We start from the raw sequence: 20,285 nt of genomic DNA, 5'->3' as shown, positions 1-20,285 counted from the left end.
ACTTTGCATCAGTGACTTGGTAACAGACTTCGTGTTTTCCGATAAGCAGGGTAAATGTTAACCTTTAACTTCTGAATAACTGATTGTTATGTTACGTCATGGAGTTAAAAAGAAAAAAAGAAAAAAAAAAAGGAACACAGATCAGTTACTTGACCTTGTTGCTAACGAAAAATTGGGCTGGTTGTACCGATAAGCCGCAGTTTCATTGTTATACTCCCCTTACATGATTCTTATCTGCGGCGGAAAAAAAAAAAGGAGATGGAACTATGGTGTTTGAAGACTTGAAGTTCATTTGCAAAATTTTGAGCACAAGTAGTTCTGGATTGGATATTGGCCTTATTTAGATTATTTTGAGGGAAACATTTTCACTAGGAGAATATGTACTTGGCAATCATTATGAAGTAACTATGTATTAAGTTCTTCTAGTAACAAATATATATACTTACCTGTGTAACTATATATTAATATGATTTTATTTTTCTTTTAACTAGGCTGAAACTCGAATTAATTGAAACCCTTTCGTAGCAAACTGAAAAGGTATAAATGTATATATATATTCTAAAAAATAATAATCATATTTCATTTTCCATTTTCTGGTGAATGTCAAAGAAGCTAAACCTAGAAATTCCTCCTCATCATCAAAAGTTGCAGGAAAGGTTAAACGAAAATGGCATTTCCACTTCTCAGAACAGTACCCAACACCTCTGCTGCCATAGCAGCATCTTCGATCCCTGCAACCTTTGACTTCTCTTCTTCCTATTCCTCTTCGTCTTCGTCTCCATCTCCATCTTCCAATTCATTTCGATTCGCAAAGACCCATCTTTTCTCTTTCACGAACCCAACAAGGGCCCCCCGCCATTTCCACCTCGTCCAGAGCTTCACCCAGTCTCCCTCAGCTCTGCACATGGAAGCTCCCTCGTCCCCAGCAGGTATTTAATGGAACCCAACTTCTCTTTGCCTCGATTGGCGAGTTTAATGCGCTCGATTAGCTTCTAAGCTCTCACGACCGTTCGATTTTCTCGATTCTTCATTGGCAGAATGGTGGGGTTTTGCCGGAGCTATTTGTAAGTCTTTCTTCAATTTTCAATTTTTTGAGTAGATTTAGTAACAACTGGTGTAGATAATTCTTGGGCCGATGATGTTTTCCGTCCGTTCTTGTTAATTCGGCAGAAATTGGGCATTGGTCAATTCTGAATTAGTATTGTTTTGCGATTCAGACTGAGTTTATGGTGGATATGAAGTGCGAGGGATGCGTTAACTCGGTCAAGAATAAGTTGCAGACTGTTGATGGTAAGTGATGAAAATCAGTGAATTTATGTTAAAACTCCAATCAAGCCTTTCAGGTAATCTCAAAAAATAATCGGATCCTTTTTCTGTGATGAACTTTTTCCAGGGGTGAAGAACATTGAGGCGGATTTGACAAATCAGGTTGTGTGAGTTTTGGGTACTTCCCCTGTGAAAGTTCTGACAGAAGCATTGGAGCGGACAGGCCGCAAAGCCCGTCTGATAGGCCGAGGGGTACCTGAAGGTCTGTAATCAAATTTATCTGTGAGTTTGCTGCTCTATCTTATTTAGACAATCTTTTTTTGAATGTTGTGTAGCGATTGGACATCAGTTACGCTCATGCCTCATACCATGATTGGAAGTAGTCTATCAAAAGTAGGGATAACTTGGATATCCTCAAAGGCTGCAAGCAGTGAGATTCTGAGCTGTGAAAATAATGATAAAGAGAGTTTGTTAATTAGGATGGTGAAATGCAGGTGTCTAAGTTTATGCAGTATCATTTGGCTTTTCGATTACGTTGAGAATTGTCTGGGATCAGGAGTTTGTTTTTTCAATGACTTGAACGGGAAATGACATGAATATGAAGACATCATTTCACTGCTTCAGCAGCAACCTATAGTATAGAACTTATATGGGTGCTAAACTGGCAAATGGGAATTAAGGGCATAAGTGATTTCAAAGATGATAATCATGCAGTGTGTTTTATGTCACCTCGAAATTCTGACATAATCAGATGGAACTTTAGGTTTTTTTTTCTTCATTTATATGTGCTCAGTGATGCACTTTGTTAAATTGGGTATTGGATGATCATATGTAGGCTATGTTAAAAAAAGAGCTTTAACCCATACGGGAATATTGCAGATGCTGAGGGTTTGCTTTTTCGGTTTGAATGCTTCATAGTTAGAAAAAGTAAGTCTTTTTTAGGAATCTTTAATCAACATAGGCTGATTTAAAGTAGGCAAAAAGGTACGAACTTTAGTCTATTGGAACTTCCTACACTACCTTGTAGTCGTTCATTATTTATATTTCTCTCTGTTTTTTCTTTAATAAGTTTACATTGTAGTCGCTCAGTCCAGTCTCTCTTTGACTGTTCGATAAATCTTATGGGAGTAACATATCTGCAGTCTCGAGTTGCAGATTTCTTAATTTCTGCTGCTGTCGCTGAGTTCAAAGGCCCTGATATTTTCGGCGTAGTTCGATTTGCTCAATTGAACATGGAATTGGCACGCATTGAGGCCAACTTTAGTGGACTCTCTCCTGGAACACATGGTTGGTCCATCAATGAGTTTGGTGATCTGACGAGAGGCGCAGCTAGCACTGGGAATGTCTTCAATCCTGAGGCTGAAGGGACCATGGAGAAGGTTGGCTTGCAAATTATGCTCCTACTAACATCTGACGCATATGAAACTGTTTTTGGATTTCCATATAATAATGATTAGCGTTTCTCTCAAAATCATGCATAGGTGGGGAATAATCTTATCATTCGTCGCAGTAATTGTTTTGATGAATAGATGTTGGGAGTCAGGCTTTCCAATACTCTCTGTTTATTGCTGATTTGATCCCCATACTACTTTTTGGGCTAATTCAGTTCCTTTGCTGCCACATTGGACATGTGACACATCTTTTAGTGATGTTTGAAGCCAAGGTGGTGCCACTTAGCATGCGGCCGAACAAGGCCCATGTGAGTAAAGGAAAAGTAGACCCTCAACTCTGAAACAGACAAAAAAAAATCTGAATTGCCCCATCTAATTAGAATAGAAAGGAGAATAACATTCGTGATCTTGAATTAGGGAAGAAAAACTGGCCATTGGGTTCTGCTCTGGCATTCCTTTGGCTAAATTACGATTTATCTATTTGAATTACACTGCATATGTATCCACTGCGATGTCAACAGAGGCACTAGGACAACCCATGAAGATAGAGTAGATGGACCAGATTGGTCACCATTGTATGTCCGGAACTGCATTAGCCCGAACATCTGAGCTCAGGATTATTTGAACCCCTTTTAGGATGAATACGAAGCTTTGGCAGCTTGTGGCCGGTTTTAGTTAGTTGGTTCTCCCTGTTAATGACCTATGTGGATAATCTGTGAGACGCATTTCCAATTGATTAATTTTCTTGCTTGGAGTGGAGTTATTTCATTTTTCAACTTCCTCAGTTGGAGTTTATGACAGTGTGTTTTCCCTTTTAAAATGTCTTTTGCATTGGGAACATTGGAAGCTGACAAGAAGGGCGACGCCTTCTTCTCGGGTGTAAAAAAGAATCTGAGGGTCACTGATCTGATTGGGCGGTCGGTAGTTCTGTACCAAACTGGAGATAAGTCGGAGGCAGGCATTGAAGCTGCTGTAATAGCAAGAAGTGCCGGTGTAGGTGAGAACTACAAGAAGCTCTGCACGTGTGATGGAACAATCATATGGGAGTCCAGCAGTAATGATTTTTTCACTGCAAAGGTTTGATTCCTCTAGCCCTATTGAAAATGGCAGAATTTTCACGTTTTGTCATCTGATTTGTACAACTAATTTGTGAGCCGTGTATGCTTGAAATTATTGGCAACACTATACACTGATTGAAGAGCTTTTCTTCTCTAGTTCATAGTATCGGATCTTAAGGCTGCTGGTTGCTCATGTAGGGCCTTCACCTGATTAAAAGATGTTGGCGAGCATGACTGTTTTCATCATGACAATAAGATTTATGTGCTAACTATTGCATACTTAAGAGAACAAGTTTGAGCTTCCATCTATTGACGCACATGCCATTGTTAACAGCTGAGGTAAAATTTTCCTGGACAATAATTCCTATGTTTCTTGAACCTCTCTTGCAGGAATTGATACATATCATCAGTAAGGAAAGGGACATTGGAAAAGACGTTTGAATAACATAAGATGGCAGACAGGCGAAAATGAAGACTTATGGCAGACAGGCGAAAATGAAGACTCCTATGTCTTCTTGGATCTTTATCTTTGAGATCTACCAGAATGTTTTTGAGAAATAGATTGATCCCCTCCTCTTTGTACTCCCTTATCTGTTCTCTTTTATTCGCAAATGACGATTGTGTCGGCGATATAAACATTGGAACAAGAGTTCACGAGTCGAACTAACAGATGACCATTGAGCAATGCGCTCGAACAATATCGGGGGAATAGACCTCTTCACTTGGCTTTGGACTTGGGCTGATGCTAGTCTGAGCGACTCTTCAGCGTAGTCCAGTTCTCCTCGTTCTCCTTCTACACTACGATAGCGACTCTAAGCAGGCCCAAGTTGCTCCAATTATTCCACGGCGGCCCCCCTCTTCACTTTATGCAGTACGACTGACTTTTCTAGTCAGACCGGTAGATATAGGCAGTGAAAGGCTAGTGAATCTTTGCAACTGGTTCATGTACCGGCAATAGCTATTATTGTGACATCACGCCTGTGCAATGTCTTATACTTGATATCGACCCTTTGAAAGGCTTGCCGAGAAAATATGTCTCGTCATGCCCGTGCAATGTATGATTTGAATGGATGGCATGGCAGCAGCCCAATGCGCATGTGAAATATTAAAATGTCAAAACAGTTAGATGTCAGAACATGCCATACTTTCCTTGAACACGCATCTAGATGTATTGGAGAAGACTATATGAACTAATACTCATAAATTCACATTCATAATCATATATCAATTGCACCTTTATTATTATTTTTTTATGACAAAAAAAGGTGCTTCTGACAAGTAAAAGGGCTTGAGCTTTAGTTAGGAAAAAAAATGTACATATTGGACAATAACATATAGACAACCTACAACTGTATGTAGATATTGGGTTATAAGATATAATCATGATCCTCAGAAGGATATGGGAAAGCAAAAGAAGAGGCGTGATCAGTGATACCGACAAGAATTGAATTTGAAACCTCTTATTTCGAATTAAAATTATAATAGATTAAAGCCTTTCTTCTCATGACATATATATATATATATATATATATTGGTTACACGAGAGATCATAAGTTTAGTATAATAAAATAAAAATTCTAATAGTTAATAAAGAAGTTTGATAGTTTTATCACGAGACGATATTAAAACCTCTACATTCTCTTATATATATATTTTTCTTTTTGCTGGACGTGAAATATTCTTTATTTGAGTTAAAATGGTATATAGTTGAGTTAAAGAAAGGTGAAACTGACTGATAAATGGGAAACGAGAGAGGACTCGAGAGGAGAGGGAGGGAACTTTGTGTGAGGGAGATAATTTCTTTAAATGAAAAATAGAGCATGGACAATGGTAATTATTTCATCTTAGAATGATATGAACTGGTTCCTTTTTACGCGATTAAAAAACAAAAAGGTTATAACAATATTATTGTAAGTGATCATAAAAGTTTGGTAAATTTCCTAAAGGTTTAGGCACGTATTTAACTGCGAGAATATTGGCTCAATGATTAATTGAACTCACATTATATATATATATTTATGTATATATATACACTTTATTTGCAGTATAAAAATTCAAAATTTATAGAAAGTAATTCACAGTTAAGACTAAGTCCACATTCAAACTTATTTCAGTTAATAAATTGAGAATTCTTATGATTTCACCTAAAAGATATACTGGTACGTGTTACGGTTCAACCCAGGCAATTTTCAGATGTTCTTATAGCTTATATATAAAGTGCCCCGTGGTAGCATATCCAATATATGTGTATCTCAAAAAGAGTGAGAGAAAGGGATGGATTTCTTAGTCTTGCTTTTGTGCCTTTACCTTTCATGGGGTCTCTTCCAAGCCCTATGTTTCATCGCAAACAGAGGCAAACCAAGCCGTAAGAGGCTGCCTCCGGGCCCATGGCCGCTTCCCATCGTGGGCAACCTCCTCCAGCTTGGTGATAGGCCCGACAAGTTGTTCGCGGAGCTTGCCAAGACCTATGGCCCCATCATGACCCTACAACTGGGCCGCATCACCACGGTGGTCATCTCCTCGGCTCAAGAGGCTCGAGAAGCCCTCCAGACCCATGACCTGGCCTTCTCCAGCCGAACGATTCCTGACGCCGTCACACCCTATGACCATGACCGACTAAGCGTTGGGTGGCTTCCTGTATCACCGCTGTGGAGGTCCCTAAGGAGGATAATGAGCTCGCACATTTTTGCCACTAGGAAGCTTGATACCACCCAGCCACTCCGCCGCCAGAAGGTGGACGAGGTCCTTGCCCTGGTGCGCAAGAGAGCCCATGCTGGAGAGCCAGTGGAAATAGGCGAGACCGGCTTCAGGACCTCACTAAACTTCTTATCGAACACGTTCTTCTCTCTGGACCTTGCAAACCCCGGCTCCGATGATGGTGGCAAGGAATTCAGGGATATCGTATGGAACTTGATGGTCGAGGTCGGGAAACCGAACCTCGCCGATTATTTCCCTGTGCTCAAGCTGATTGACCCCAACGGCCGGAGGCGTCATTTGGCCGTCTATTTTGGGCAGATGCTCGATATATTTGATGGCCTAATCAAGAAGAGGTTGCAGTTAAGGGGGAAATCAGCTGATCCTACAAGGACCAATGATGTTTTGGATTCTCTACTTGATATTAATGAAGACGACAATGAAGGGATTAGCATGGACCATATCAAGTTTCTGCTTTTGGTACTTAATAACATTTCCCCTTACTTGTTTCCCTTACTGTTTCGTTCTACCTTCTCAGTATACTTAAAGACAAGCTTTTTTCCCTTTTTTTTCTGATATAAATTGAAGTAGGGGCATTAATAAACAAAATCAACCTAGCAAGTGATTATAATTTGGTAGAAAGAAAGAAGGCAAGTGATTGATGGTTGCTCGGTTGCAAATTAAATAATGTAATTCTTTCGAGTATATTTAAAGTAACACATCCTTTATCAAAAGTTTTAACTTTATTTTGAAATTCTGCGCTCTTGAGAATTTTGCCCTTCAATGGGCAAAATTGGATATCATGGTACATATCAAGAAAAAGAAAATTTGTGTTCAGGTTATTTATATATTTATTCAATATAACTTTCTTTATCTTTGGGTCCTTGCTGATCATTTCCTATCCCTATCGGTATATATTACTATTCTATGCGGAAAAAAAAGGTCTATATACTCAAAGGCAAAAGATAGTTTATGGTGGAACTCGCTCTTATTTGATATGTGGCAATGAGTTATTGATTAATCGACTTTTTTCTTTATCTATTCAAAATTTTTTCTTCTGTATCACTTCTTCTTCTAAGTTCTTTTAACTTTTTCACAAATATTTATTTTAAAAAACTTCCTCATAATTCTGTTAAACATCCGAAAAGAATCTATATTTATAATATTTCACGTAATAAATTATTATAATTTCATGCAAGCGCGTTCCATGTTAATTTTAAATGCTCTTGCTTTGCCACGCTTGAGCCGTCTGCGCCTTGCTCATTCTGCCATACCTCTTACCTCTCAAAAGCTTTAGCCTCATTACTTGATGCTTTATAGAGTTGAAAAGCACAAGTGGTGAAGCTAAAGCTTGTGAGTTGTGGAGGTACGATGCAGCATGTCGAAGATGAGGCCGGTGCGCGGAGCAAGAAGCAAAGAGGAATAGTAAAATTTTGGATAATTGTAACCTAGTAATCGCGTGATTTACATGTCCTCCCAATGGCCTTTTGTAATTTTTATATATTTAATTTTGTATTCTTGTCTATATCAATTTCAATAAATACATATATATATTTTGAAAGCAAAATATACTATCCTATGATTTCCAAAGGAAAAACAAAAATTTAGTCGTTCTAATCTTGATGTTCATGTAGGTAGCCCCCACTTGATCCAATTCCTCGTGTAGACTCTCTTCATAGTTGTTCCAGTGTCCACGCAGTGAAGAGGATTATATTGACAAATATCTCTGAAAAGTATTTCATGTTTTCATTCTGCACCATTTGGTATTTAGAAGTTCAATATATACTAATCTAAATTTGAAGTCAGATTGGTTCACTAAAAAATAAAGTTCTCTCAATATTTAATTTATTAAGGACTTATATCACTTGATTGTAGTTTTTTCCAAATACTAGTAGACAGGCGCGTGCGTTGCACGCAAACACTATATATTAGTGAAATAAGAATTCCAATTCATTTTCTTATTATATGTGATTATCTTTTCTTATCTAATGTAGTAAGAAGAGTTACACATCTATCTTTCAAAATTGTGTAATTATTCGTAATACGATCAATTTCATAATTATTCGTAATATACAATAATATGTGCACTCTATGTTGCAAAAAGCATATTTGAGAACCATTTATTAAAATGCATGAGATTAGTTCTGTCTTTGTTTTAAAAGGAATGACTTTCGTATTTTTTCTATAATTCCTATAAAATGATAAGCTTGTCCACTAAGTGGATACAACCTTTTATGCGAATTTTTCGGTAAATACAATGAGTAGTTGCTCGTAAATTGCTCTAATATTAACCAATAGCAATTCAACACTACAACATAATAGTAAATTAGCAACTAAGTAATTCTCTTTAGTTTCTCAAAAATCATTTTTAACAACTAAATATATTTTTCATCTATATATTTATTTAGCTGTCAAGCTCTGTAGCTATGGAGCTGTGCCAAGTGACGTGCAACTGAGTTATTTTTGTTATTATAAATTTTAGCAACTACATTGTACTCTTTAGCAAGTAAAAGCCTGATTTTTTTAATTTTAAAAATAGTCGAAAATCCCTATGTTTTATGATAGACAAACCGGGTAGATAGTGGTCCGAAATGAACCAATCCGACTGCGAGCCACCTTGGCCCAAGTCCAACAAAATTAATTTTGTGCAAATGAAATTCGAATCCATAGGCTCCATTTTAAAAGACCAATGGGTAATCCAACGTGCAAGGACTTCTTATCTAAACTTACAATTTTATTATTTATTTTACCCTTCACGTAATTTGTTTTGTTTTTAAACAGACCTTTTTGTATTCTTTTAAATAATCTTATTTAAAAATTTTCGATTAAATTACTATCACAAATTCCATCAAATTTATATTTTTCTTGACGTAAGTTTCATCTAAAATTATGTTATAAATTTTAATTTGAAGAAGTTTTTTTTTTATCATTTTCAGCAAACGTTCTATTGAAAAGTATCTTTATTTATTTAAAAATCTTTCGATAAAAACATTCCAACCTATTTCCAGTAGACTTTGATAAATTGTGAAAAATTATCTTACTTACAAATTCTCTCAAATGTTTATGTGAAAATTCTACCAAAAACTTCCAAACCAATTTTTGATGGAATTTCTAATGGAAATAGTTTGTCATAAATCCAAATTGCTGAAATTTCTTACGGTGACTCCTCAACTATATCACCTCCCCATCCTAATTAGTTTTGGGAAATACATAACTAATTATGCACGTCCGCCTACTGCGACGTTGCAGTAAGAGTGCATTGTTTAGTATAGACTAAACCATCCACTCCTTTATATTTAGTATAGACTAGCAAGAAAATTTAGTATAGACTAGCCAGGGGAGAGAGAGAGAGAGTGAGGCCAATCCACTCCTTTATATTTTGTATAGACTAGCTAGAAAATTTATTTACCTTGATTGGTCTTACTGAAGTTGATTAATGTAATACGCAGGACTTGTTTGCCGCTGGTACAGATACCACTTCGACCACGTTAGAATGGGTGATGGCGGAGCTTCTCCACAATCCAGATAAGTTATCGAGAGCAAAAGCCGAGCTCGAGCAGATAATTGGCAGGGGTAACCCCCTGAAAGAATCTGATATCCCGCAACTACCATACCTGCAGGCAGAAATCAAAGAAACCTTCAGACTGCACCCGACCGTCCCCTTGCTGGTGCCTCACAAGGCCAAGGTGGAGACTGAATTCTGCGGCTTCACCATACCCAAGGGCGTGCAGGTTCTCGTCAATGTTTGGGCCATAGGTCGGGACACGAGCTCGTGGGAGGACCCGGACGCATTCATGCCAGAAAGGTTCTTGGGGCCCAACTCGGGAATTGATGTTAAGGGGCAGAATTTCGAGCTCATTCCTTTCGGGGCAGGCCGTCGAATATGCCCAGGTTTGCCATTGGCCATGAGAATGTTGCACTTAATGCTGGGCTCCCTCGTGAATTGCTTTGACTGGAAGCTCGAAAATGGGATGAAACCTGAGGACATGAACATGGAGGAGGCTTTTGGCATGACCTTGCGAATGGCTCATCCTCTTCGAGCTGTGCCCGTGCCTCTGTGAATCCAAAACCAATGTTTGCTACGTGATCTAGTTAGTGCATATAACCCGGAGGATAGGGGCTCTTACAACGTCCTAGTAATAAACCATAGAGAGGGATTTCATTTATCGCTATTAAAAGTGGCAAAACTCATGTACTTCTCCGTTATGAATAAAATTGAACTTGCCCTCGGAACTTTTGGCAGCACCATGTATCGATTGAGGTGTTTTATTGCTTCTCTGTGGTTCATAGTATCGGAATCTCAAGATCTAAAGGTTGTTTATATATTTATAAAGTTCCTTCAGTTGACCAAACAGCATTTCGGGTTCAGACCTAGTGCCTTAATCCGTTTGTTTCTCAAGCCTTGGTGCTAAACAGTTTGCTTAATTAATAAAAGTCACACACAGATGTTGTCGTTTAGGGTTTTAGGTCAAACAAAGATCCCCAAATGTTGTAATCGTTATACAATTTGATTTCGGTTTGTTCAAATTGGGCAAAGAAGATCTGTTATTTCGCACATTGAAGAGGCAAAAATTTCAATTGTGGCAGCAATCTATTTGATCTAAGCAATTTTGGGTGATTGCATTCCGTTCCTTAGCATCAGCCGGTTAAGATTCCCTTCCCTTTTCAATTTTTGTTGTTGAATCGCAATTGGAATATTTGGGAATGGCGAAAAGGCGACTTTGGTTGTTGTCCCATACTGTTTGTGAAGCAAATGTTGTCGAATTGCAGTTAGAAACTTCCAATTTGTTGTATGCTTTTGGTTCCTAATCGCAGCCTTTTACCCCTTTTCTTCGTGGTCCGTTCTTGTCGTCCCTTTCGTTGTTCACTGCTCTTGGTTGTTGTCCCTTCTTGGTTATTGTTGTCCCTTTTTATTTGTGGTCCCTTCTTGTAGTCCATTTTGTGGTTCACTGCTTTTGGTTCAGAACAATAGTGATTTTTTTAATACATGTACAAATAATGGATGATGACATATCACATAGATTTTTCACCATGGGGTGAGTTAGTGCCTGAACCTCGTATGCAATATGTTGGTGGAGAAATTGATGTATGGGGGAGAGGGGATAAATATTGATAGAGTATCATATCCAGAAATTGAGGACTTATATGTTAAGCATGGATATAAAAAAACCAAAGAAGATCTTTTGGTTGGTTCCCGGGTTAGAAGTGCAGAAGATCTTCTGGTTGGTTCCCGAGATGGAGATGGACAGCAAATTACAATATATTTCAATAGACAATACAGATGGAGATGGAGAATGACAAATGGACAAGAACTTGGCAAATGAATTTCATTAGCAACAACAATACATACCAATTTGCAAAGTTCCATACATAGGGCTGAGTTGGATAACAACTTGCAAAAACTTCCAACTCATTGCTCTAAAACAAACCACAGCAATCCAACATATCCCAGCTAACAAAAACAACCCACAATCCAATAAGCAAAAAGCTCAGAACCAACCCTCAGTAATCCTCACAACCAACAAGCTCAGTCGAGCCTCACAAGCTCATAACACAGTAATCCTCATAAACAACTCACCCATTATAATTGTCACAATCCATCACTGCCCAGCCAGCTTCTTTAGTTGAAACTCACATTCCACAATCCTTCTTTTTAGCAACATCTCATTCCTCTGAAGTTGGTCTTCAACTGAAGAAGTGTTAAGAAGTTGGTCTTCCCACTCAAAATACCCACAGGTATGAGCTTCATCATTCCATAAAGGACACCTGTAAAATGGTTGATCAGGATTTGCAATGGTCTTCGAGATCATCTGACGTGCTATTTGTCCACAATAACAAAGAATCGACCCAACTCGAGATGCTCGATTTGCAATTGGAATGGCAGGTCAAGCTCAATTTACGATCTTTGTTCATCTCTTTCCTCTGCAATTAAATTGTAATTGGAGTGGCAAGTGATTAAGGCTTCTTTCCCTCACATGGAACTTCTTTCTTCCTCTTCGATTGAATTATAATTCGAGTGTCCAGCCTCGAACTTCTTTCTCCAAAGCCTAGAACTTCTTTCTTCCACTGTAATTGGAGTAGCCAGCCTCAAACTTCTTCCTTCCCCTACGATTGAACTGTAGTTCGAGTGCCCAGCCTCAAAACCTCTTCCTTCCTCTACACTAGATTTGTAATTGGAGTTAGGGTTTCAAATTTGGGGGTGCCAATTTGCAATTATGGCTTGTAATTGGCAAATTGGGGATTTCGGGCAATAGGCTATTAAGGGGGCTTCTAAACGCATCGTTTTTGTGGTTGAGGGTTTTAGGGGGGACAACGTCGTTTCACAATTTTTTTTTGGCAGGTGTGGCAGGGGGAGCGGGTGAACGATGTCGTGTTACGGCGGGTGGGCAAGGAATACAATTGACGCCGTTTTTGGCAATTCGGGGGGTGGGGTGATAAGGGCATATTATACTCATATTTTATTGTGCAATTCATGTTAAATTATTATTAATTTTATAGAAATTATAAGAAGTCGGTGCTTAATTATGTGTAATTTGATATTGTAGGTCTTTGAGGACTTAGATGGAATTACGAGCAATATTGAGGAGTTTTGCGCAATTTGGAGCCAGCATATATATTTCGGAAATCTTTTTTTTGTTGTGGATATAAATACTCCTCATAACAAGATTAGGAAACCCTAGGGGGGGAGCCATCTTTCACCATTCTTTTAACCTAGAGAGTTTTTGGAGAGGGTCTTGTCTGGAGCCGTCACCTGGATCAATTGATTTGAAGCGAAGAATTGTGGAAGAGATAATTCCTTAAAGGAATTGTTGGGTTTTTGTTTTAGGATTCAATATCTTGAGTTTACTGCTGAATATGAATTCTATTGCAATGACTCCTTGGAATTATAATTGTGTTTTCAATTCCATGATATTCTAAGCTTCTTTTGTGGGAATATGATGAAACCCTAGGTAGCTAATATGATGATTGTCGCCATGTTATAGGATTAATAGATGTGTTGATGATTCATGATTGCAATTCCTATAATTTCAATTTTAATTCTTAATTGGTTATAATTGTTAGAAACACTATTGATACGGGAGTTGATATAGTGTTTGTTAGGAATTCTTGATTAGACTAATTAGTTAAATGCGATAGCTGCGTTAATTAGTTTAATTAGAGATTATCCAGGGATTAATGCAATGTTTCTAGTTAGTTATTCGCTAAGACATTAGGGATAATTAATTTAGGGCATTAGACAATCATAGCACTGGAAGGTGTATGATTATAATTTAGAGTCCACTATTAATTAGAGATGCGGGAGCTGATTGATTAATTAGAGGTTTAAGACTTTAATTTTAAAGGCTTGATAAACTCACTTGAATAATCACATAGCTATCAGTCTATATAACATGATGGCAATCTGATTAGTGAAACTAGGGTGGATTCTGTTTTTCCCACTTTCAATTGATATATTTTCGTACAATTCTCTTTCTGCTCTTTGTGACGATTTAGGTTGATTAGTAGTTAATTAGTTAATTCTCTTAATTTGATTGCTTAGATAATAATAGAATCTAATATACGTTTAGTACTTAATTAATCCTTGTGGGATCGACATTCTATTCATCACTATATTACTTGATCTGACCCAGTACACTTGCTGGTAGAATTTGAGCTTATTTTTATATATATTTGCAAAGGGATCAAGTTTTTGGCGCCGTTGCCGGGGATTAACTTAATATTAGACCACCTTTAGTTCTATTGTTAATTTAGGCGCACTTTACTGTGTGTTTATTTCTTGTTCTCTTTGCAGGTATTCTATGCGCAGGAGTAGAAGTGCTGAACTTCTACCATTAGATCCTGAGATAGAGCGCACCTTGCATCGGTTGAGAAGAGAGAACAGAAGAAGGGAAGAATTGCAGGTAGTTGAGATGGCAGATGATGACATCAACCGCCAAATACAGGGTGCTGCCAGAGCACTTCGAGACTATGCAGTACCTACTATTATGGGTTCTGCGATCAGAAGGCCCACTATTCCAGCTAATAACTTTGAACTGAAGCCAGCACTCATCCAGATGGTTCAATCAAATCAGTTTGGAGGATATCCCAACGAGAGTCCTGATGAGCATATTGCAGGATTCCTCCAATACTGTAACACGGTAAAGATGAATAATGTCACTGATGATGTTATTAGATTACAGCTTTTTCCTTTCTCGCTTAGGGATAAAGCGAGAGCCTGGTTCAATTCACTGCCACAAGAGTCCATCACCACCTGGGCCGACCTTTCATCTAAGTTTCTCAGGAGATTTTTCCCACCAGCTAGGACTGCAAGATTGAGGAACGAAATCACTAACTTCACCAAGTTCAATGGTGAATCACTTTATGAGGCATGGGAGAGATTCAAGGAGGCAATCAGAAAGTGCCCACATCACGGATTGCCAGATAATCTCCTAATTGAGGTCTTCTATCTTAGCCTGGATGATACATTGAGGTCTCTAGTAGATGCTGCAGCAGGAGGCGCACTGATGGGTAAGAATTATGATGAAGCAAGTGCTTTGATAGAAGAGATGGCCTCCAGTGCACATAATTGGCAGAACGAAAGAAGTAAATCAAGAGTGGCATCAGTCAATGACATGGACACTATTGCTAATTTGACAACCCAGATTTCAGCTCTCACTACCCAGGTAAGTAAACTCACCTCAGCACATTCTTTTAATACTAATCAGGTTGCTTTTTGTGAGTTGTGTTCAGGACCACATTCGACTCTTGAATGCATGTCTGGAAATCCCTCGGCTTCACCCAATGGAGAGCAAGTGAACTTTGTCAACAACTTCCAACGGAGTAATCAAGGGCCTTATTCGAACACTTACAATCCCGGGTGGCGTAATCATCCTAATTTCTCATGGAGGAATGAGAATAATGCACTTAAACCGCCACCTGGATTCCAAAAGCAAGGCCCTGCTCAGAATGCTCCACCTCAGCAAAGTCAGTTGAGAATGGAAGAGCTCATGTTGAGCTATATGCAAAAGACTGACACCATGCTACAGAATCAACAAGCCACTATTCGAAACCTAGAGGGTCAGATTAGTCAGATTTCTCAGCAATTGAGTAATAGACCATCAGGGTCTTTACCCAGCAACACTGAAGAGAACCCCAAGGGTGTCAATGCTATAATGCTGAGGAGTGGCAAGGAATTGGAAATAGTCAATAGAAAAGCTCAAACTCAGGAGGAGAGTCCGGAGAAAGACAAAGGTAAGCAAAAGGTGGAGGAACCAAGGCAGAAGTCACTAGGGGTGAAACCGTATGTTCCTCCTGTCCCTTTTCCAGGAAGATTGAAGCAACAACAGTTGGACGCCCAATTTGCTAAATTCCTAGATGTTTTTAAAAAGCTGCAAATCAACATTCCATTTGCAGAAGCACTCCAGCAGATGCCTTCATATGCTAGATTCATGAAGGATCTGCTCACTAAAAAGAGAAAGTTTGATGGGAGTGAGCCTGTGATGCTTACAGGAGAGTGTTCTATGATTCTCCAAAAGGACTTGCCTAACTTACCACGCAAACAAAGAGATCAGGGGAGTTTCACTGTTCCTTGTACTATAGGGAATTTTCATTTTGAGAACGTTCTTATTGATTCAGGTGCAAGTATAAATTTAATGCCTCTGTCTATTTTCAGGAAACTTGGACTTGGAGAATGCAAGAAAACTCATATTACCTTGCAACTTGCTGACAGGAGTATCAAATATCCAAAGGGTATTGTTGAGAATGTCCTGGTGAAGGTAGACAAATTCATATTTCCAGTCGACTTCATAGTCTTGGAGATAGAGGAGGACAGAGAGGTGCCCATGATCCTTGGCAGACCGTTCCTTGCGACAGGTAAAGCATTAATAGATGTGGAACAAGGTAAGCTCACTTTAAGAGTTATGAATGAACAAATAACTTTTAATGTTTATGACGCCATAAAGAAATTTGATGATGGCAAATCATGTTACACCATTGATATTATTGATGAGCTTATCTCTGAGTCTGTGGAGGAGAAAGCAGGTGTGGATACAATGGAATCAGTCCTTAGGGATCTGGACGATTGGAGTGATGATGATGAGCATGAGGAAGAATCTGTGGAGAAGGTATCAGAAATCAAGGCTCGCTACTATGAGGAGCTGGGCACTAGTGCGACAAAACCAGTATCATCTTTGACACAGTCCCCGGTGCTAGAACTTAAACCATTGCCTAGCCATTTAAAATATGCCTATCTTGGAATAGATGATACTTTGCCAATAATTATCTCTTCTTCCTTGACAGGTGATCAGGAGCAACAGCTCCTAAGCGTGCTGAGAGAGCACAAGGAGGCAATAGGATGGACTATTGCAGATATCAAAGGGATCAGCCCTTTGATTTGCACTCACAGGATAATGTTGGAAGCTGAGTGCAAACCCATAGTGCAACCACAGAGGCGACTTAACCCAACTCTCAAAGAGGTAGTGAAGAAAGAAGTGCTTAAACTGTTGGATGCAGGTATTATCTATCCTATCTCAGATAGTAAATGGGTTAGTCCTGTTCAAGTAGTGCCCAAAAAGGGTGGTATGACTGTGGTTAAAAATGAGGTCAATAAATTAATCCCGACTCGTACTGTGACTGGGTGGAGAGTTTGTATAGATTACAGGAAACTAAATGATGCTACCCGTAAAGACCATTTCCCCCTCCCCTTCATTGATCAGATGCTAGAAAAACTTGCAGGGCATAATTATTATTGTTTTCTAGATGGTTATTCTGGTTACAATCAGATTCATATAGCACCCGAGGACCAGGAGAAAACCACATTTACTTGTCCTTATGGCACTTTTGCCTTTAGGAGAATGCCTTTCGGTCTCTGTAATGCACCTGCCACTTTCCAGAGGTGCATGATGTCTATATTTTCTGACATGTTAGAGAATTTTATTGAAATATTTATGGATGATTTCTCTGTTTTTGGGAAGTCATTTGAATCTTGTCTGACAAATTTAGGCTGTGTGCTTAAAAGATGTAAGGAGACTAATCTGCTTCTGAACTGGGAGAAATGTCATTTTATGGTAAGAGAGGGTATAGTCTTAGGTCACAAGGTGTCAAAGAAAGGGATTGAAGTTGATCGAGCAAAAGTGGAGATAATAGAGAAGTTGCCACCACCCACTTCAACAAAAGGAGTAAGGAGCTTCTTAGGACATGCTGGCTTCTACAGGAGATTTATCAAGGACTTTTCTAAAATCTCTAGACCTCTTTGTAATTTACTTGAAAAAGATTCTGCTTTTGTTTTTAATGACAATTGTTTGCAGGCATTCAATTTATTGAAGGAGAAACTCACTTCTGCACCAGTGATCGTTGCACCTAATTGGGAGCTTCCGTTTGAGCTGATGTGTGATGCCAGCGACTATGCTGTAGGAGCAGTACTTGGGCAAAGGAGAGGTAAGGTATTTCATGCAATATACTATGCTAGTAGAACTTTAAATGAGGCCCAAAAGAACTATGCCACAACTGAAAAGGAGCTTTTAGCAGTCATATTTGCATGTGACAAGTTTCGGCCTTATCTGATAGGTTCTAAGATCATAGTATACACAGACCATGCTGCCCTGAAATATTTGTTTGCCAAAGCTGATGCTAAACCTAGGCTAATTCGTTGGATTCTACTGCTACAAGAATTTGACCTGGAAATTAGAGACACAAAGGGAACTGAAAATGTAGTGGCTGATCACTTATCCCGTTTGGAATCTGATTGTTTAGATTCACCCATTAATGAAAAGTTCCCTGATGAACAATTGCATGTAGCAGAAATCCAAGGATTACCTTGGTATGCTGATATAGTCAATTACATGGTTAGCAACATCACACCATATGGTTTGTCATCTCAACAGAAAAAGAAATTTTTGCATGATGTGAAATACTATTTTTGGGATGAACCATATCTGTTTAAATATTGTGCTGACCAAGTAATTAGACGCTGTGTGCCTGAAATTGAACAACTTAGCATAATACAACACTGTCATTCTAAGGAAGCAGGAGGCCACTTTGGTGTGGAAAGAACTGCAACTAAGATCTTATCTTGTGGATTTTATTGGCCTAGAGTATTTCATGATTGCAGGAATTACATTATGTCTTGTGCTCCATGCCAAAGAACTGGCAATATTTCTAGGAGACATGAAGTACCACAAAATAGCATTCTTGTAATTGAGCTTTTTGATGTGTGGGGAATAGACTTTATGGGTCCTTTTCCCTCTTCTTTTTCAAATAAATATATTCTTGTGGCTGTTGATTATGTTTCAAAATGGGTAGAAGCAGTTGCTCTACAAAGTAATGATGCCAGAGTTGTAATCAGATTTTTGAAAAGGAACATCTTTTCAAGATTTGGGGTACCTAGAGCCATTATAAGTGATGGGGGATCACATTTTTGCAATCGGCAATTTGAAAAATTATTATCAAAATATGGAGTTACTCATAAAATTGCCACCCCTTATCATCCACAGACTTGTGGACAGGTTGAGGTGTCCAATAGGGAAATAAAGCGTATCTTAGAGAAAACAGTCAATGCATCTAGGAAAGATTGGTCTTTAAAACTTGATGATGCATTGTGGGCTTACAGGACAGCTTTCAAAACCCCCATAGGAATGTCCCCATACAAGATTGTTTATGGTAAATCATGTCACCTACCAGTAGAGCTTGAGCACAAAGCATATTAGGCCATAAAATACCTTAACTTTGATTTACAAGCTGCAGGTGAAAAGAGATTGCTCCAATTGAATCAGATGGCTGAGATGAGAGAGGAAGCATATGAAAATGCTAGGATATACAAGGAGCGAGCCAAGCGATGGCATGATAGGAACATCCTAAAGCGAGAGTTTTTGCCTGGTTAGAAAGTCCTATTATACAACTCTCGCTTGAAGTTGTTCCCAGGTAAGTTAAAATCTCGATGGTCTGGACCATTTGTTATTTCTAATGTTTTTCCCTATGGTGCAGTTGAGCTGAAGTCAGAAGATGACCGCACTTTTAAAGTAAACGGTCATCTTCTCAAGCATTACTTTGAAGGGGAAAATATTGATGGTGATGCCACTACGGTGGATCTAGCAAATTCGGTTGAAGAATTGGAAAAGTCGAACTAGCGACTATAAACTAAGTGCTTCATGGGAGGCAGCCCATGTCTGAGAGCTAAAGTCCCTGTTGGCTCTCAATTCTTTTGCTTCATTTGTTTTATTTTGATTTGCTGTTGGTTTGTACTTTATCAAGCACCCACTCATTGGGTAGACTTGGGATATTTGCTATTTGATTGTTTTAGTTAAGATGGATTATCTGCTATTTTTGTTCTTTTTGTTGTTTTCTTTTTGTTTTTGAAGCCAGGGTGGATAACAACTGCTGACTCTCTCTATTGCTATACCAGTTGGAACTCCAATTGCTTCAACTTAATTTTTCGAAACCGGGGAAGTACTAGTATCTCTTTTTCTCTTATGTTCTTTATTTTTATTTTCGTTTTACTAGAGCTACATTAGGAACAGTGAGGACACTGTTTAATCTAAGTGTGGGGAAGGGAGATACTAAACAGATGGAGTATAAAATTGAGTATAGTGTTGATGTCTGAATTCTGTGATTTAATTTGTTACTCATGACATCTAATGCCTGTCTTTGTTGATAAATAGTTATACTTCCCTGTCACCTTGAATTATAATTGTCCTTAAGTTATCTGGCAATTGTTAGGCCAAATTTTTTTTTTTTTTTTAAATTTTTTTTAATTATTGAAATCTAGAGATTGTACGAAGAATACTGTTGATAGCATTTGTTCAGGAATTGTTTGAAAAAAATTGACTCACTTAGGCGCCCTACTCACCACTGTTGTGATTTTTGTACTTAGTTAAAATTAATTAGTCAAATCTTTAGAAAT

The 20,285-nt window shown here is 38.5% G+C and overlaps 2 protein-coding genes, 1 non-coding gene and 1 pseudogene across 3 annotated transcripts; 3 read left to right on the top strand and 1 right to left on the bottom strand.

Annotated features, from left to right (window-relative positions):
• Nucleotides 1-580: 580 nt before the first annotated feature.
• Nucleotides 581-3,740, top strand: LOC116192570 (annotated as a pseudogene).
• A 2,216-nt stretch (nucleotides 3,741-5,956) lies between these two features.
• On the top strand, nucleotides 5,957-10,661 carry LOC116192768 (geraniol 8-hydroxylase-like). The gene is made up of 2 exons (XM_031521408.1): nucleotides 5,957-6,889; nucleotides 9,859-10,661. The coding sequence occupies exons 1-2, from the start codon at nucleotides 5,990-5,992 to the stop codon at nucleotides 10,468-10,470; spliced, it is 1,512 nt and encodes a 503-aa protein (XP_031377268.1). The 5' UTR covers nucleotides 5,957-5,989; the 3' UTR covers nucleotides 10,471-10,661.
• A 779-nt stretch (nucleotides 10,662-11,440) lies between these two features.
• LOC116207015 lies at nucleotides 11,441-16,273 on the top strand. Its single transcript, XM_031539864.1, has 5 exons — nucleotides 11,441-11,445; nucleotides 14,202-15,072; nucleotides 15,115-15,902; nucleotides 16,062-16,164; nucleotides 16,262-16,273. Exons 1-5 carry the CDS (start codon nucleotides 11,441-11,443, stop codon nucleotides 16,271-16,273), a joined length of 1,779 nt encoding a protein of 592 aa, XP_031395724.1.
• LOC116193377 lies at nucleotides 14,719-14,825 on the bottom strand. The gene has a single exon (XR_004154286.1). It is a non-coding gene; the product is annotated as a small nucleolar RNA R71 (small nucleolar RNA).
• Nucleotides 16,274-20,285: the final 4,012 nt, after the last annotated feature.

Source organism: Punica granatum, chromosome 1 (genome assembly GCF_007655135.1).
Source record: "Punica granatum isolate Tunisia-2019 chromosome 1, ASM765513v2, whole genome shotgun sequence".
Lineage (NCBI taxonomy): Eukaryota > Viridiplantae > Streptophyta > Magnoliopsida > Myrtales > Lythraceae > Punica > Punica granatum.
The sequence above is the reverse complement of the archived record's forward strand: the minus strand, read 5'-3'. Positions and strand labels throughout refer to the sequence as shown.